At 38.1% G+C, this 12,487-nt stretch overlaps 1 protein-coding gene across 13 annotated transcripts in view; it reads right to left on the bottom strand.

Annotated features, from left to right (window-relative positions):
* The window catches only part of VPS13B (vacuolar protein sorting 13 homolog B), an 848,142-nt gene that overhangs the window by 319,952 nt on the left and 515,703 nt on the right, over positions 1 to 12,487 (bottom strand). For all 13 annotated transcript variants that reach the window (XM_044928327.2, XM_025264770.3, XM_025264772.3 and 10 more), the window contains one exon: positions 9,470 to 9,673. In XM_044928327.2, the coding sequence (XP_044784262.2) occupies positions 9,470 to 9,673 (204 nt within the window). The remainder of the gene's footprint in view (positions 1 to 9,469; positions 9,674 to 12,487) is intronic.

The raw sequence follows: 12,487 nt of genomic DNA, 5'->3' as shown, positions 1-12,487 counted from the left end.
TCTACATGTGAAACATCTATCACAGAATACCTACTGAATGCTGGCAAAAGATCTCATAAAAGCAAAGCTGCAAGAAACATCACTATGTAACCAGGAAGCACAAAGGAAAAATAAAGGAATCAGGACAGGACCTGCATTCCTGGAAGGGAGCTGTGGAAGAGGAAATTTCTGATCACCATGAGAACCTCCTACATTGCCTAGGAATCAGCTAGGACAGAAAGGCAGCCTGAGAGGATCAGAGGATACAGTGTAGCAGCCAGAATGCCAGAGGTACAACAGAAAGAGACCAGCACAGATGGTCGTGGCTACCTTGATCCGTTCCTAAGCCTCAGATGTGTGCTGGCTGGTGTGTGTGGCGACTAGGGTGCTGAAACTGTAGCTTCAGAAGACAGACTGGAGAAAAGACTGGGGTTGGCTGGACAGAGACAGCCTGAGGGGCTGGAGTGTGGTCGAAGGTGCAACACCCTACGTCTGTCATTGCTAAGCTAAGCTAAGCTAAGTCAAGCTAAGTCACTTCAGTCGTATCTGACTCTGTGCAACCCATAGACGGCAGCCCACCAGGCTCCACCATCCCTGGGATTCTCCAGGCAAAAACACTAGAGTGGGCTGCCATTACCTTCTCCAATGCGTGAAAGTGAAAAGTGAAAGTGAAGTCGCTCAGTCGTGTCTGACCCTCAGCGACCCCATGGACTGCAGCCTACCAGGCTCCTCCGTCCATGGGATTTTCCCATGCTGATTCCCAGGGGCTGCATTATTTCAGGGGATTTACTCCATTGGCGGCTTTGAGAGTGCAATGCCTGCACTACACCCAAGGGGATTAATAGCGCTCTAGAGGCTGGGGATAAAACCCCATCTACGAGCTATGAACAGCAAACTAAACGGCACAGAAAAACGATTAAGTTATCTGGAAGAGACAGAATAATACAAATCATTCAATCAGAACTGCAGACAGAACGACAAGGCAAGAAAAAATGAAAGCAACATATGCACTCTATGAGGTAATATAAAGTGTGCCAATTCAAGTATAATAGGGGTTCCAAAAAGAGAAGGGAGAGAGAAGGGGATCAAGCATGTATTTGAAAAAACTATGGGTGAAAAATTCCCAAACCTGGGGAAGTAAACAGATATTCAGGTAAAGGAAGCACAGAGGGTCCCAAATAAGGGGACCTGAACAGATCCACACCATGACATATCATATTTAAATGGAAGAAGTTATACAGAGAATTCTAAATGCAACAAGAGAAAAAAGAAGAGTTAGTTCCAAGGGAACCTCCATAAGACTATCAGCTAATTTCCTACAGAAATGTTGCAGGCCGGGAGGGAGTCATAAGACGTATTCAAACTTCTGAAAGGAAGGAAGTTACAACCAAGAATACTTCACCCAGCAAAATTATCATTTAGAATAGAAGGAGAGAGAAAGAATTTCTCAGACAGGCAAAAGCTAAAAGAATAGAGCAATATTAAACCTATCCTAAAAGAAATATTGAAAGGTTTTCTCTAAATACAAAAGAAACAATAATCTATAGGACAGAGAGAATCACAATTGGAAAGTAAATCACTTAAATAAGCCAATACACAGATTTGAAAAACAAAACAAAACAAACTTGAGCAAGTGACAACTACAATGAACAGCAAAAGGGTAAACCTGAAGATGTAAAAGACGATGCCAAACTCATAAAATGTGGGAGAAGAGAGTAGAAAAATGTAGATGGTTTTTCAGAATGTGTTTGAGCCTATGAGTATCATCAGTCTAAAGCAAACTATATACTATAAAATTATAGTAACAGTTTAACATACCTGAAAAACTGGGAAATCACAAATCAAAAACATACCATTGATTCACAAAAACCAAAAGGAAGAGAACGTAAGTATAGTTCAAAAGAAAATCATCAAACTGCAAAAGGAAAAACAAAAAGAAAGGAACAAAGAAGAAATATAAAATCAGCTAGAAAACAAGGTTAAACATGCCATAAATATATATCTATCAATAATTACCTCAAATGTCATTGGACTAAATGCTTCAATCAAAAGACACAGAGTACCAGACTGGATAATGAAACAAGAGCCTACGACATGCCACCTAAAAGAGACCCAATTAAAGGTGAAGGACACACATAGAGTGAAAGTGCTGAGATAAAAGAAGAAGTTTCACGCAAGTGGAAATCACAAGAAAGCAAGGGTAGCTATACTCATATCAGACCAAACAGACTTTAAAACAAAGGCCATAGAGAAAGATAAAAAAGGACAGCACACAATGATAAAAGAATCAATACAAGAAGTGGATACATACTTGTAACATACACACACCCAATAAAGGAGACCTAAATACATAAAACAAGTATTAATAGACATAATAAAGAAATTAATAAGAATACAGTAATAGGAGAATTTAATATCCCACTGACATTAATGGATAGATCTTCCAGACACAAAAATCAATAAGGCAACAGAGGTTATAAATGACACAACAGAACAGATAGACTTAACTGATATTTTCAGGAAAATACATCCAAAAAACCTCAGAATATGCATTATTTTCAAGTGCACATGAAACATTCTGTAGGATGGACCACTTAGTAGGACACAAATTACAGGGCACAGAAAACTATTTCAAGTATCTTTTCTGTCCACATGGGTGTGAAACTAGAAATCAACAAGGGAAAGAGAAACAAGAAAGAAATGAAAACAAGGAGACTAAACAACACACCACTAAAAAACTAATGGTCAATGATGAAAAGAAAAAGGAAATTTTTAAAAATATCTTGAGACAAATGACAATGAAAACACAACCATTCAAAATCTATGCTTGCTTGCTGGCTAAGTTGCTTCATTTGTGTCCAACTCTGTGCAACCCTATGAACCATAGCAAGCCAGGCTCCTCTGTCCATGGGATTCTCAGGCAAGAATACTGGAGTGGACTGCCATACCCTACAAGGGATCTTCCCAACCCAAGGATCAAACCCACATCTCTTCTGTCTCCTGCATTGGCAGGCAGGTGCTTTACCACTAATGCCACCTGGGAGGCCCATCAAAATCTATGGGATGCAGCAAAAACAGTTCTAAAAGGAAAGCTCATGTGTGCCTTCTTCAAAAACAAGTACATCTCAAATAAATAACCTAACCTATTACCTAAAACAATTTAAAAAAGGACAAACAAAAGCTAAAGTCAGCACAAGGGCGGAAATAATAAATATCAGGGAGGAAATAAATATAATGGAGATTTTAAAAAACAGAAAAAAAAATATGAATGAAACCAAAAGCTGGTTCTTTGCAAGCATAAAAAAAATTAACAGTGTCCTGGCCAGACTCATCAAGAAGAGAAGACCCAAATAAACAAAATAAGAAATAAAAGAGGAGAGATAATAACCTATACCACAGAAATACAAAAACCCCTAAGAGCATACTACGAACAATTTAGAAGCCAGTAAGTTGGACAACCTAGGAGAAATGCAACAGGTTTGTAGATACACACAGCCCACCAAACCTGAATCACATAAGAAATAGATAATTGGAACAGACTGATCAATAGAAGTGAAATAGAATCTGTAATAATACTAATAATAAAAAACATCCTCGCAAACCAAAGTCCAGGACCAGATGTTTTCACTGAGAAATTCTACCACATACAAAGAAGAACTTATGCCAATCCTCAAATTTTTCCAAAAGACTGAAGAGGAGGAAACACTTCTAAAGTCATTCTATCAAGCCAACATTACCCTGATACGAAATCCAGAAAAAGACACTACCAAAAAAGAAAATTACAAGCAAATATCTTTGCTGAATATAGATGCAAAAATCCTCAACAAAACATTAGCAAACTAAATGCGACAACATATAAAAAAGATCCTACACCATGATTAGGTTGGATTCATCCCAGGGTCACAAGGCTGGTTCATCATATGCAAGTCAATCAATATAAACAAATAAAGAAAAGATGAAAACCATATGATCATCTTAATAGATTCAGGAACAGTATTTGACAAAATCCAACACCCACTCATGATAAAAACGCTTACCAAAGTGGGTACAGAGGGAACATAATAAAAGCTATTTGTGACAAACCCACATAATAGGGTTAAACCAACATAATGCTCAATGGTGAAAAGCTGAAAATCTTCCCAGTAAAATCTGGAACAAGAGAAGGATGCCCACTGCGACCCTTTGTATTTAACACAGTATTGGAAGTCCTAGCCACAGCAATCAGAGAAGAAAAAGAAATAAAAGTTAGCCAAACTGGAAGGGAAGAGGTAAAACCGTCATTATATACAGATGACATAATACTATATAGAGAGAAAACTGTAAAAACTACACAAAAACAGATAGCACTGATAAATTCAGCAAGGAGAAATACACAAAATAACATATAGAAATTGGATGCATTTCTGAATGTTCACAATGATATATCAGAGAGGGAAAGCAGAAAACAATCTAAGACTGCATTAAAAAACTTAGAAATAAACCTCACCAAGGAGGTGAAAGATTTATACACTAAGTCCCAGCACTGTTAAACCGATATTGAGGGAAAAGAAAACCCTCCCAAACTTCAGACAATACTACAAAGCTACAGTAATCAAAACAGTGTGGCACTGGCACTAAAACCAGATATATGGATCAGCAGAACAGAAGAGAAAGCGCAGAAATAAACCCACACATCTATGGCCAATTAATCTTTGACAAAGGAGGCAAGAATGCACTACGGAGAAAAGAAAGTCTCTTCAGCAAGAGGTGTTGTAGAAGTTGGACAGACGCATGTAAGTCAATGAGTAGAATACCCCCTCACACCCTACACAAAAATAAACTCAAAATGTCTTAGAGACTTAAATATAAAACATGACACAACAGAACTCCTAGAAGCAAACACAGGCAAAACATTCTCTGACACAGATTGTACTAATGTTTCAATATTTTCTTAGGTCAATCTCCCAAGGCAACAGAAATAAAGGCAAAAATAAAGGACTCAATGAAAGTAAAGGAAAGCATAAACAAAATGAAAAGACAACCTAAAGACTGGGAGAAAATATTTACAAACAATGTAACCAACAAGGGCTTAATTTAAAAAATAATACAAACAGCTCATACAACAAATTAACAGAACAAACAACCTAATCAAATACTGGGCAGAAGACCTAAATAGACATTTCTCCAAATAAGACATACAGATGGACAACAGGCACACGAAAAGACGCTCAACACTGCTAAATATTAGAGAACTGCAAATCAAAACTACAATGAGGTACCACTTCACACTTGTCACAATGGGAATCATTAAAAAGTCTATACCAAAAAGAAGTAAAGAATATATTTCTTTTTTCCCACATCTGTTTAGAGAGAAATGACGTTTTGCATCCTAAATTTAGTACTGAGAATCTCATTTGATAAAATCTTAAGACTTTTCACAACAATCTTCTTATTTTCTTGTGGCACAGGAAAACTTGTATGAAAACTTACATCTATTGCTTGCTCATCTATTATTTATAAAGTAAATCTATACTTGAAAGTATGATTTGAACAAAGCCCCTCACAAGACTCTAAGACTTATAAATTATTGCCATGTTCTGTGGGTACGACTTTCAAAGGAAAAGTGAAATTGATTGGTTGTCCTATTAGTTATATGTTGTACTAGGAGTAATGGTGCAATTGGAATCTACTTCTAAATTGTATAAATTCTTGTAAGTTTGTTCTATATGAAAAGAATAAAATAACTGGCACCTCTCCTCTGCCCTCAAAAAAGTCTACACATAATAAATGCTGAAGTAGGTGTTGAGAAAAGGGAACCTTGCTATATAGTTGGTGGGAATGTAAATTGGTACAGCCACTATGTAAAACAGTATGGAGGTTCCTTAAAAAACTAACAAAACAGTTGCCATATGATTCAGCAATCCCACTCCTAGGCCTGTATCTGGACAAAACTAATTCAGAAAGACACATGCACCGGCCCCCCACCCCATGTTCACAGCAGCACTAGTTACAATACAATCATGAAGCAAACTAAATGTCCATAGACCAGATCAATGGATAAAGAAGATGTCGTATACATACAATGGAAAATCACCTGGCCATTAAAAAATGAAATAATGACATTTGCTGCAACATGGATGGACCTAGAGATTGCCATACTAAGTGAGGTAACTTCAGATCAGAGCAGATCAGATCAGTCGCTCAGTCGTGTCCGACTTTGCCACCCCATGAATTGCAGCACGCCAGGCCTCCCTGTCCATCACCAACTCCCGGAGTTCACTGAGACTCACGTCCATCGAGTCAGTGATGCCATCCAGCCATCTCATCCTCTGTCATACCCTTCTCCTCCTGCCCCCAATCCCTCCCAGCATCAGTCTTTTCCAATGAGTCAACTCTTCGCATGAGGTGGCCAAAGTACTGGAGTTTCAGCTTTAACATCATTCCTTCCAAAGAAATCCCAGGGCTGATCTCCTTCAGAATGGACTGGTTGGATCTCCTTCAGAATGGACTGGTTGGATCTCCTTGCAGTCCAAGGGACTCTCACGAGTCTTCTCCAACACTACAATTCAAAAGCATCAATTCTTTGGCGCTCAGCCTTCTTCACAGTGCAACTCTCACATCCATACATGACCACAGGAAAAACCATAGCCTTGACTAGACGGACCTTTGGTGGCAAAGTAATGTCTCTGCTTTTGAATATGCTATCTAGGTTGGTCATAACTTTCCTTCCAAGAAGTGTCTTTTAATTTCATGGCTGCAGTCACCATCTGTAGTGATTCTGGAGCCCAGAAAAATAAAGTCTGACACTGTTTCCAATGTTTCCCCATCTATTTCCCATGAAGTGGTGGGACCAGATGCTATGATCTTCGTTTTCTGAATGTTGAGCTTTAAGCCAACTTTTTCACTCTCCACTTTCACTTTCATCAAGAGGCTTTTGAGTTCCTCTTCACTTTCTGCCATAAGGATGGTGTCATCTGCATATCTGAGGTTATTGGTATTTCTCCCTGCAATCTTGATTCCAGCTTGTGTTTCTTCCAGTCCAGCATTTCTCATGATGTACTCTGCATATAAGTTAAATAAACAGGGTGACAATACACAGCCTTGACGAACTCCTTTTCCTATTTGGAACCAGTCTGTTGTTCCATGTCCAGTTCTAACTGTTCCTTCCTGACCTGCATACAAATTTCTCAAGAGGCAGATCAGGTGATCTGGTATTCCCATCTCTTGAAGAATTTTCCACAGTTTATTGTGATCCACACAGTCAATGGCTTTGGCATAGTAAATAAAGCAGAAATCGATGTTTTTCTGGAACTCTCTTGCTTTTTCTAGGATCCAGCGGATGTTGCCCATTTGATCTCTGGTTCCTCTGCCTTTTCTAAAACCAGCTTGAACATCAGGAAGTTCATGGTTCACATATTGCTGAAGCCTGGCTTGGAGAATTTTGAGCATTACTTTACTAGCGTGTGAGATGAGTGCAATTGTGCGGTAGTTTGAGCATTCTTTGCCATTGCCTTTCTTTGGGATTGGAATGAAAACGGACCTTTTCCAGTCCTGTGGCCACTGCTGAGTTTTCCAAATTTGCTGGCATATTGAGTGCAGCACTTTCACAGCATCAGCTTTCAGGATTTGGAATAGCTCAACTGGAATTCCATCACCTCCACTAGCTTTGTTCATAGTGATGCTTTCTAAGGCCCACTTGACTTCACATTCCAGGATGTCTGGCTCTAGGTTAGTGATCACACCATTGTGATTATCTGGGTTGTGAAGATCTTTTTTGTACAGTTCTTCTGTGTATTCTTGCCACCTCTTCTTAATATCTTCTGCTTCTGTTAGGTCCATAGCATTTCTGTCCTTTATCAAGCTCATCTTTGCATGAAATGTTCCTTTGGTATCTCTGATTTTCTTGAAGAGATCCCTAGTCTTTCTCATTCTGTTGTTTTCCTCTTTTTCTTTGCATTGATCGCTGAAGAAGTCTTTCTTATCTCTGCTATTCTTTGGAACTCTGCATTCAGATGTTTATATCTTTCCTTTTCTCCTTTGCTTTTCACTTCTCTTCTTTTCACAACTATTTGTAAGGCCTCCCCAGACAGCCATTTTGCTTTTTTGCATTTCTTTTCCATGGGGATGGTCTTGATCCCTGTCTCCTGTACAATGTCACGAACCTCATTCCATAGTTCATCAGGCACTCTATCTATCAGATGTCGGCCCTTAAATCTATTTCTCACTTCCACTGTATAATCAAAAGGGATTTGATTTAGGTCATACCTGAATGGTCTAGTGGTTTTCCCTACTTTCTTCAATTTAAGTCTGAATTTGGCAATAAGGAGTTCATGGTCTGAGCCACAGTCAGCTCCTGGTCTTGTTTTTGCTGACTGTATAGAGCTTCTCCATCTTTGGCTGCAAAGAATATAAACAATCTGATTTTGGTGTTGACCATCTGGTGATGTCCATGTATAGAGTCTTCTCTTGTGTTGTTGGAAGAGGGTGTTTGTTATGACCAGTGCATTTTCTTGGCAAAACTCTATTAGTCTTTGCCCTGCTTCATGAGGTAACTTGGACTAGGACAAATACCATATGATATCACTTACATGTGGAATCTAAAAACATGTACAAATTAACTTATTTACTAAACAGAAATTGACTCATATACATAGAAAACAAACTTACAGTTACCAAAGGGGAAATGGGGAAGGGGAAGGATAAAGTAGGATTAGCAGATACAAGCTACTACATTTAAAACAAACAAGGTTCTACTGTATAGCACAGAGAACTAAATTCAATATCTTGCAATAAATCCTAATGGAAAAGAATATGAAAAAGAATATGTATGTACATGTGTAATTGAATCACTCTGTTGTACACCAGAAATTAACACAACTGTGATTCAATTATACTTCAATAAAAATTTTTTAAATTCAAAGAATTAAATAAAAAAAGAACTCCTATAAACCATCACAAAAGGACCTCTCAATTTAAAAATGGGCAAAAGACTTGAATAAACATTTTTTTATAGAAGATATACAAAGCCAATAATCACAAGAATATGATAAGGAAAGAGTTAATATTTTTTTGACTTGGAATATAATGGATTTTAAGGGAAATGTGCATTAATCCTTAGTCTGAATTGGAATTTTTCATGAAATAACAAGCTTAAAAAAAAAATCTGACATTGACCATAAATTTGTAATAACTGCAATGTAACAGGAGAAGGTAATGGCAACCCACTCCAGTATTCTTGCCTGGAGAATCCCAGGGACAGGGGAGCCTGGTGAGCTGCCGTCTGTGGGGTCGCATAGAGTCGGACACGACTGAAGCGACTTAGCAGCAGCAGCAACAGTGGTAGGACTCACAGGAGTCCAAGCAACAGCATCAGCTACAGTTACAAAATATATTTTATGAAATGCAGAAACAATACCGAAAGACTTAGGTTTGGCATGCTAAAGAGCGTATTAACTGTTCTTCTGGCAATGAAATATTAGAATGTGGAAAAAGTTTCTCAAGCATTTCCTACCTGCTGGCCATATTCCACTCAAGGGCTGGATTCTGCGAATTTCTTTCAGTCTCTGTTAGCACTCCTCCTGTGCCATTTTCCTTTTCTGGTTTCAGTTGATCCCACTGAGCAGTACCAATATTGATCGACTGCAGATCTATTTGGTATTGTCGGTCTTCAATCTCTGACCCAGGGTCTCGAAGAATTCCTAAATTCAAGGCTCTTCTGTAAAGGCAGTGAAGAAAAGTAATCAGATAAATTAAGTATTCTATGCTTATTTTGCTCGCTAACATCTTGCTATTACCATTTTTCCCCACTTTGGATTATTAAGTTAATGAAATCTATGAAGCAGGTATTATAAACTTACCACATACTAATGATTTTAAAATGTATCAAAAAGTCAGTACTTAGTGTATCTACTTTATAAGTTCTTACATTATTCTCAGCACTGTTATTTTTCTAAATAAATACTTTTACATATATGATTTAAATCCTTGAGCTGTTGTGAGGTTGTACTATCTCCTTTTTTACTAAAGAGAAAATAATACAGAGTTGTTGAAAGACTTAGCCAAAGTTAACTGAGTTAGTATTTGGCCAAAACTGCAAGTTAAATCCAGGTTTTGCTTCAAAACCCTGTCTTCTTTCCAATGTTAAACATCTACTTTTTTTCCTCAGTACTTTGATGTCTTGTTAGGAAAAGTGTTGAAGCTTTGTGAATTTACTTAATTCCCCTACCCTTTGCCTTTAGTCCTTTATATAACCCACTACCACACAGACTAAATTATTGACAAAACTTCATTGCTTACTGATGTAGAAATACAGTAAGGATTACTGGCCGATATAGAGTTGGAACTTTCATCTTATTGGACCCAAGGCTAAGCAAATGAATAAAATTATCAGCAGCTTAAAGCTAGATTGGAGAAAGTAAATGGTTAAATTTTTCATGAAGGTTTTAGAATGAAATAGCAAGGCAGTGTGACAGGATAAGAAGAACAGGATTTGGGATTTGCAAGCCAGATAAGTTAAAGTTTGTGAGAGTTGAGAATTTTTTGGTTATGTTGGTTCATAAATTCTTTAAAATGAGTAACCAAAACGAAGGTAATATTTTTCCTCCAAGAAAGTTTCAATCAATAAAAATTGAAATTACATAGGAGATAAAAACAGTTGTTACAAATATAGACACAACTGTAGAGATTAGGAAAAAATACAATTAGTTATATCAATTGAACACTAATGAAACCAATTAGTGGAGGGAGAGGGAAGAAATCACTTGAGTCTTAGTGTGAAAATTAGAGAGACACAGTATGAATGTGATCAAGACTATGTCTTGGCTAAGTAAACAGTGAGGGTCAGACCATGTCCAGAAGTTGGTCAAATACTGGTGGAAGGTGGATGACTACTGAGACTCAAGATGGCAGGTGTCCCCAGATACATAGGAATGGAGATGGCATGCATCAGGCCAGGCAATGTGACGGCTAAGACTAATGAATTCAAATGAAGAGAAGAGGAGGGAGAAGACTGCAAATGAACAATCAAATAGCTCAGGTAGGGAAATATTAATATAACATCGTGTTACAATAAGGAAACAGGAAAGAAACAGGTGTTGGTCAAGAAGTCATAGTGTGAGGAAGAGAAACACAGATGGATGGAGTCTCAGTATTATCTTAAGGTGAGTGCTGATTCTAATTTTCATCTTCTTTTTTCTAACTCAGAAAAGTTCTATCTAGGAAACAGCATGCAAAGAAAGGAGGCCTAAGTTTTACATGAACCCATAAAATGGGTCATGAACATTTTCATTTTGCCTTAATGAAGGTAAAGAAAAAGAGAGTGAATGCAGGTGCAGGTTGTAGGGGGAGTAACCTTTTGAGTACCCCTATTTGGCAGAATGCTCTTTCATTTGAATACTGGTGTAATTCTGTGAATTCTGAAGATCCATCTCAAACTTCACTATTTTAAAAATTGTATTTATCTATTTTGGGGTCTTCGTTGCTGCACACTGGCTTTCTCTAGCTGCAGAGATCTGAAGCATCTCCTTAGTTGTGGTACATGGGCTTCTCAATCATTGTGTGGCTTCTCCTGTTGCAGAACAAGGGCTCTAGAGCACATGGGCTTAAGTAGCTGTGGCTCATGGGCTTGGCTGCCCCAAAGCATGTGGGGTCTTCTTGGACCAAGACTGAACTCGTGTCCCTTGCAGTGGCAGGTGGATTCTTAACCACGGGACCACCAAGTTAGTCCCTCAAACTTCACTTTCTAAGAAGCCTTTCCTGACCACCCTTTCTTAAAACTCCCTTTTCCCTAAATCTGTGCTCTTAGGGTCTTTCTAAACTTAGAAGTACAAGAACATCACAATCACCTGTCAGTCTTCCTCAAAATAGCATAAATTTCTTGAAGTTAGAAACTACATCTCTTATCAATTGATTAGTAAATGTTGTTTCAAGTCACTGATTTGAACTGAAACAAATCTTTGCAAACCTCAGCTAGAAACAGTATCTGTCTACAGCAACAAGAACACCCGTCTTTACACAGTAAACTTCTGCTGTACGGCCACATAGACTCTGACATAGAGCAAATGTCTTTGGCACTTGGTAGCCTAGCTTATTTCCCTAGATTATTATTCCCATATAAAAATTACATTTACTCAAACTAGCCAGTGCTTTCTGTTGTTGCTTAGTTGCTCAGTTGTGTCTGACTCTTTTCTGACCCCACAGACTGTAGCTGGCCAGGCTCCTCTGTCCATGGAATTATCTAGGCAAGGATAACTGGAATGGGTTGCCATTTCCTTTTCCAGGGGATATTTCAGACCCAGGGATCAAACTCATGTCTCCTGCATTGGCAGGCAGATTCTTTACCACTGAGCCATCAGGGAAGACCCCATACTCTCTACATTTTACAATAAATTCCCTAAGCCTACTTTTAAAGAAAACCAAAATACTTTTAAGAATCCCTTTTTAGAAAGAAAAGGTATGCTTGGAAATAAAATTAGTGCTATATTAAAAGATAACCAAAGCAACCTAGCCCAGCATTAACATCAGCCTATTT

Source organism: Bubalus bubalis, chromosome 15, assembly GCF_019923935.1.
Source record: "Bubalus bubalis isolate 160015118507 breed Murrah chromosome 15, NDDB_SH_1, whole genome shotgun sequence".
Classification (NCBI taxonomy): Eukaryota; Metazoa; Chordata; class Mammalia; order Artiodactyla; family Bovidae; genus Bubalus; species Bubalus bubalis.
The sequence above is the reverse complement of the archived record's forward strand: the minus strand, read 5'-3'. Positions and strand labels throughout refer to the sequence as shown.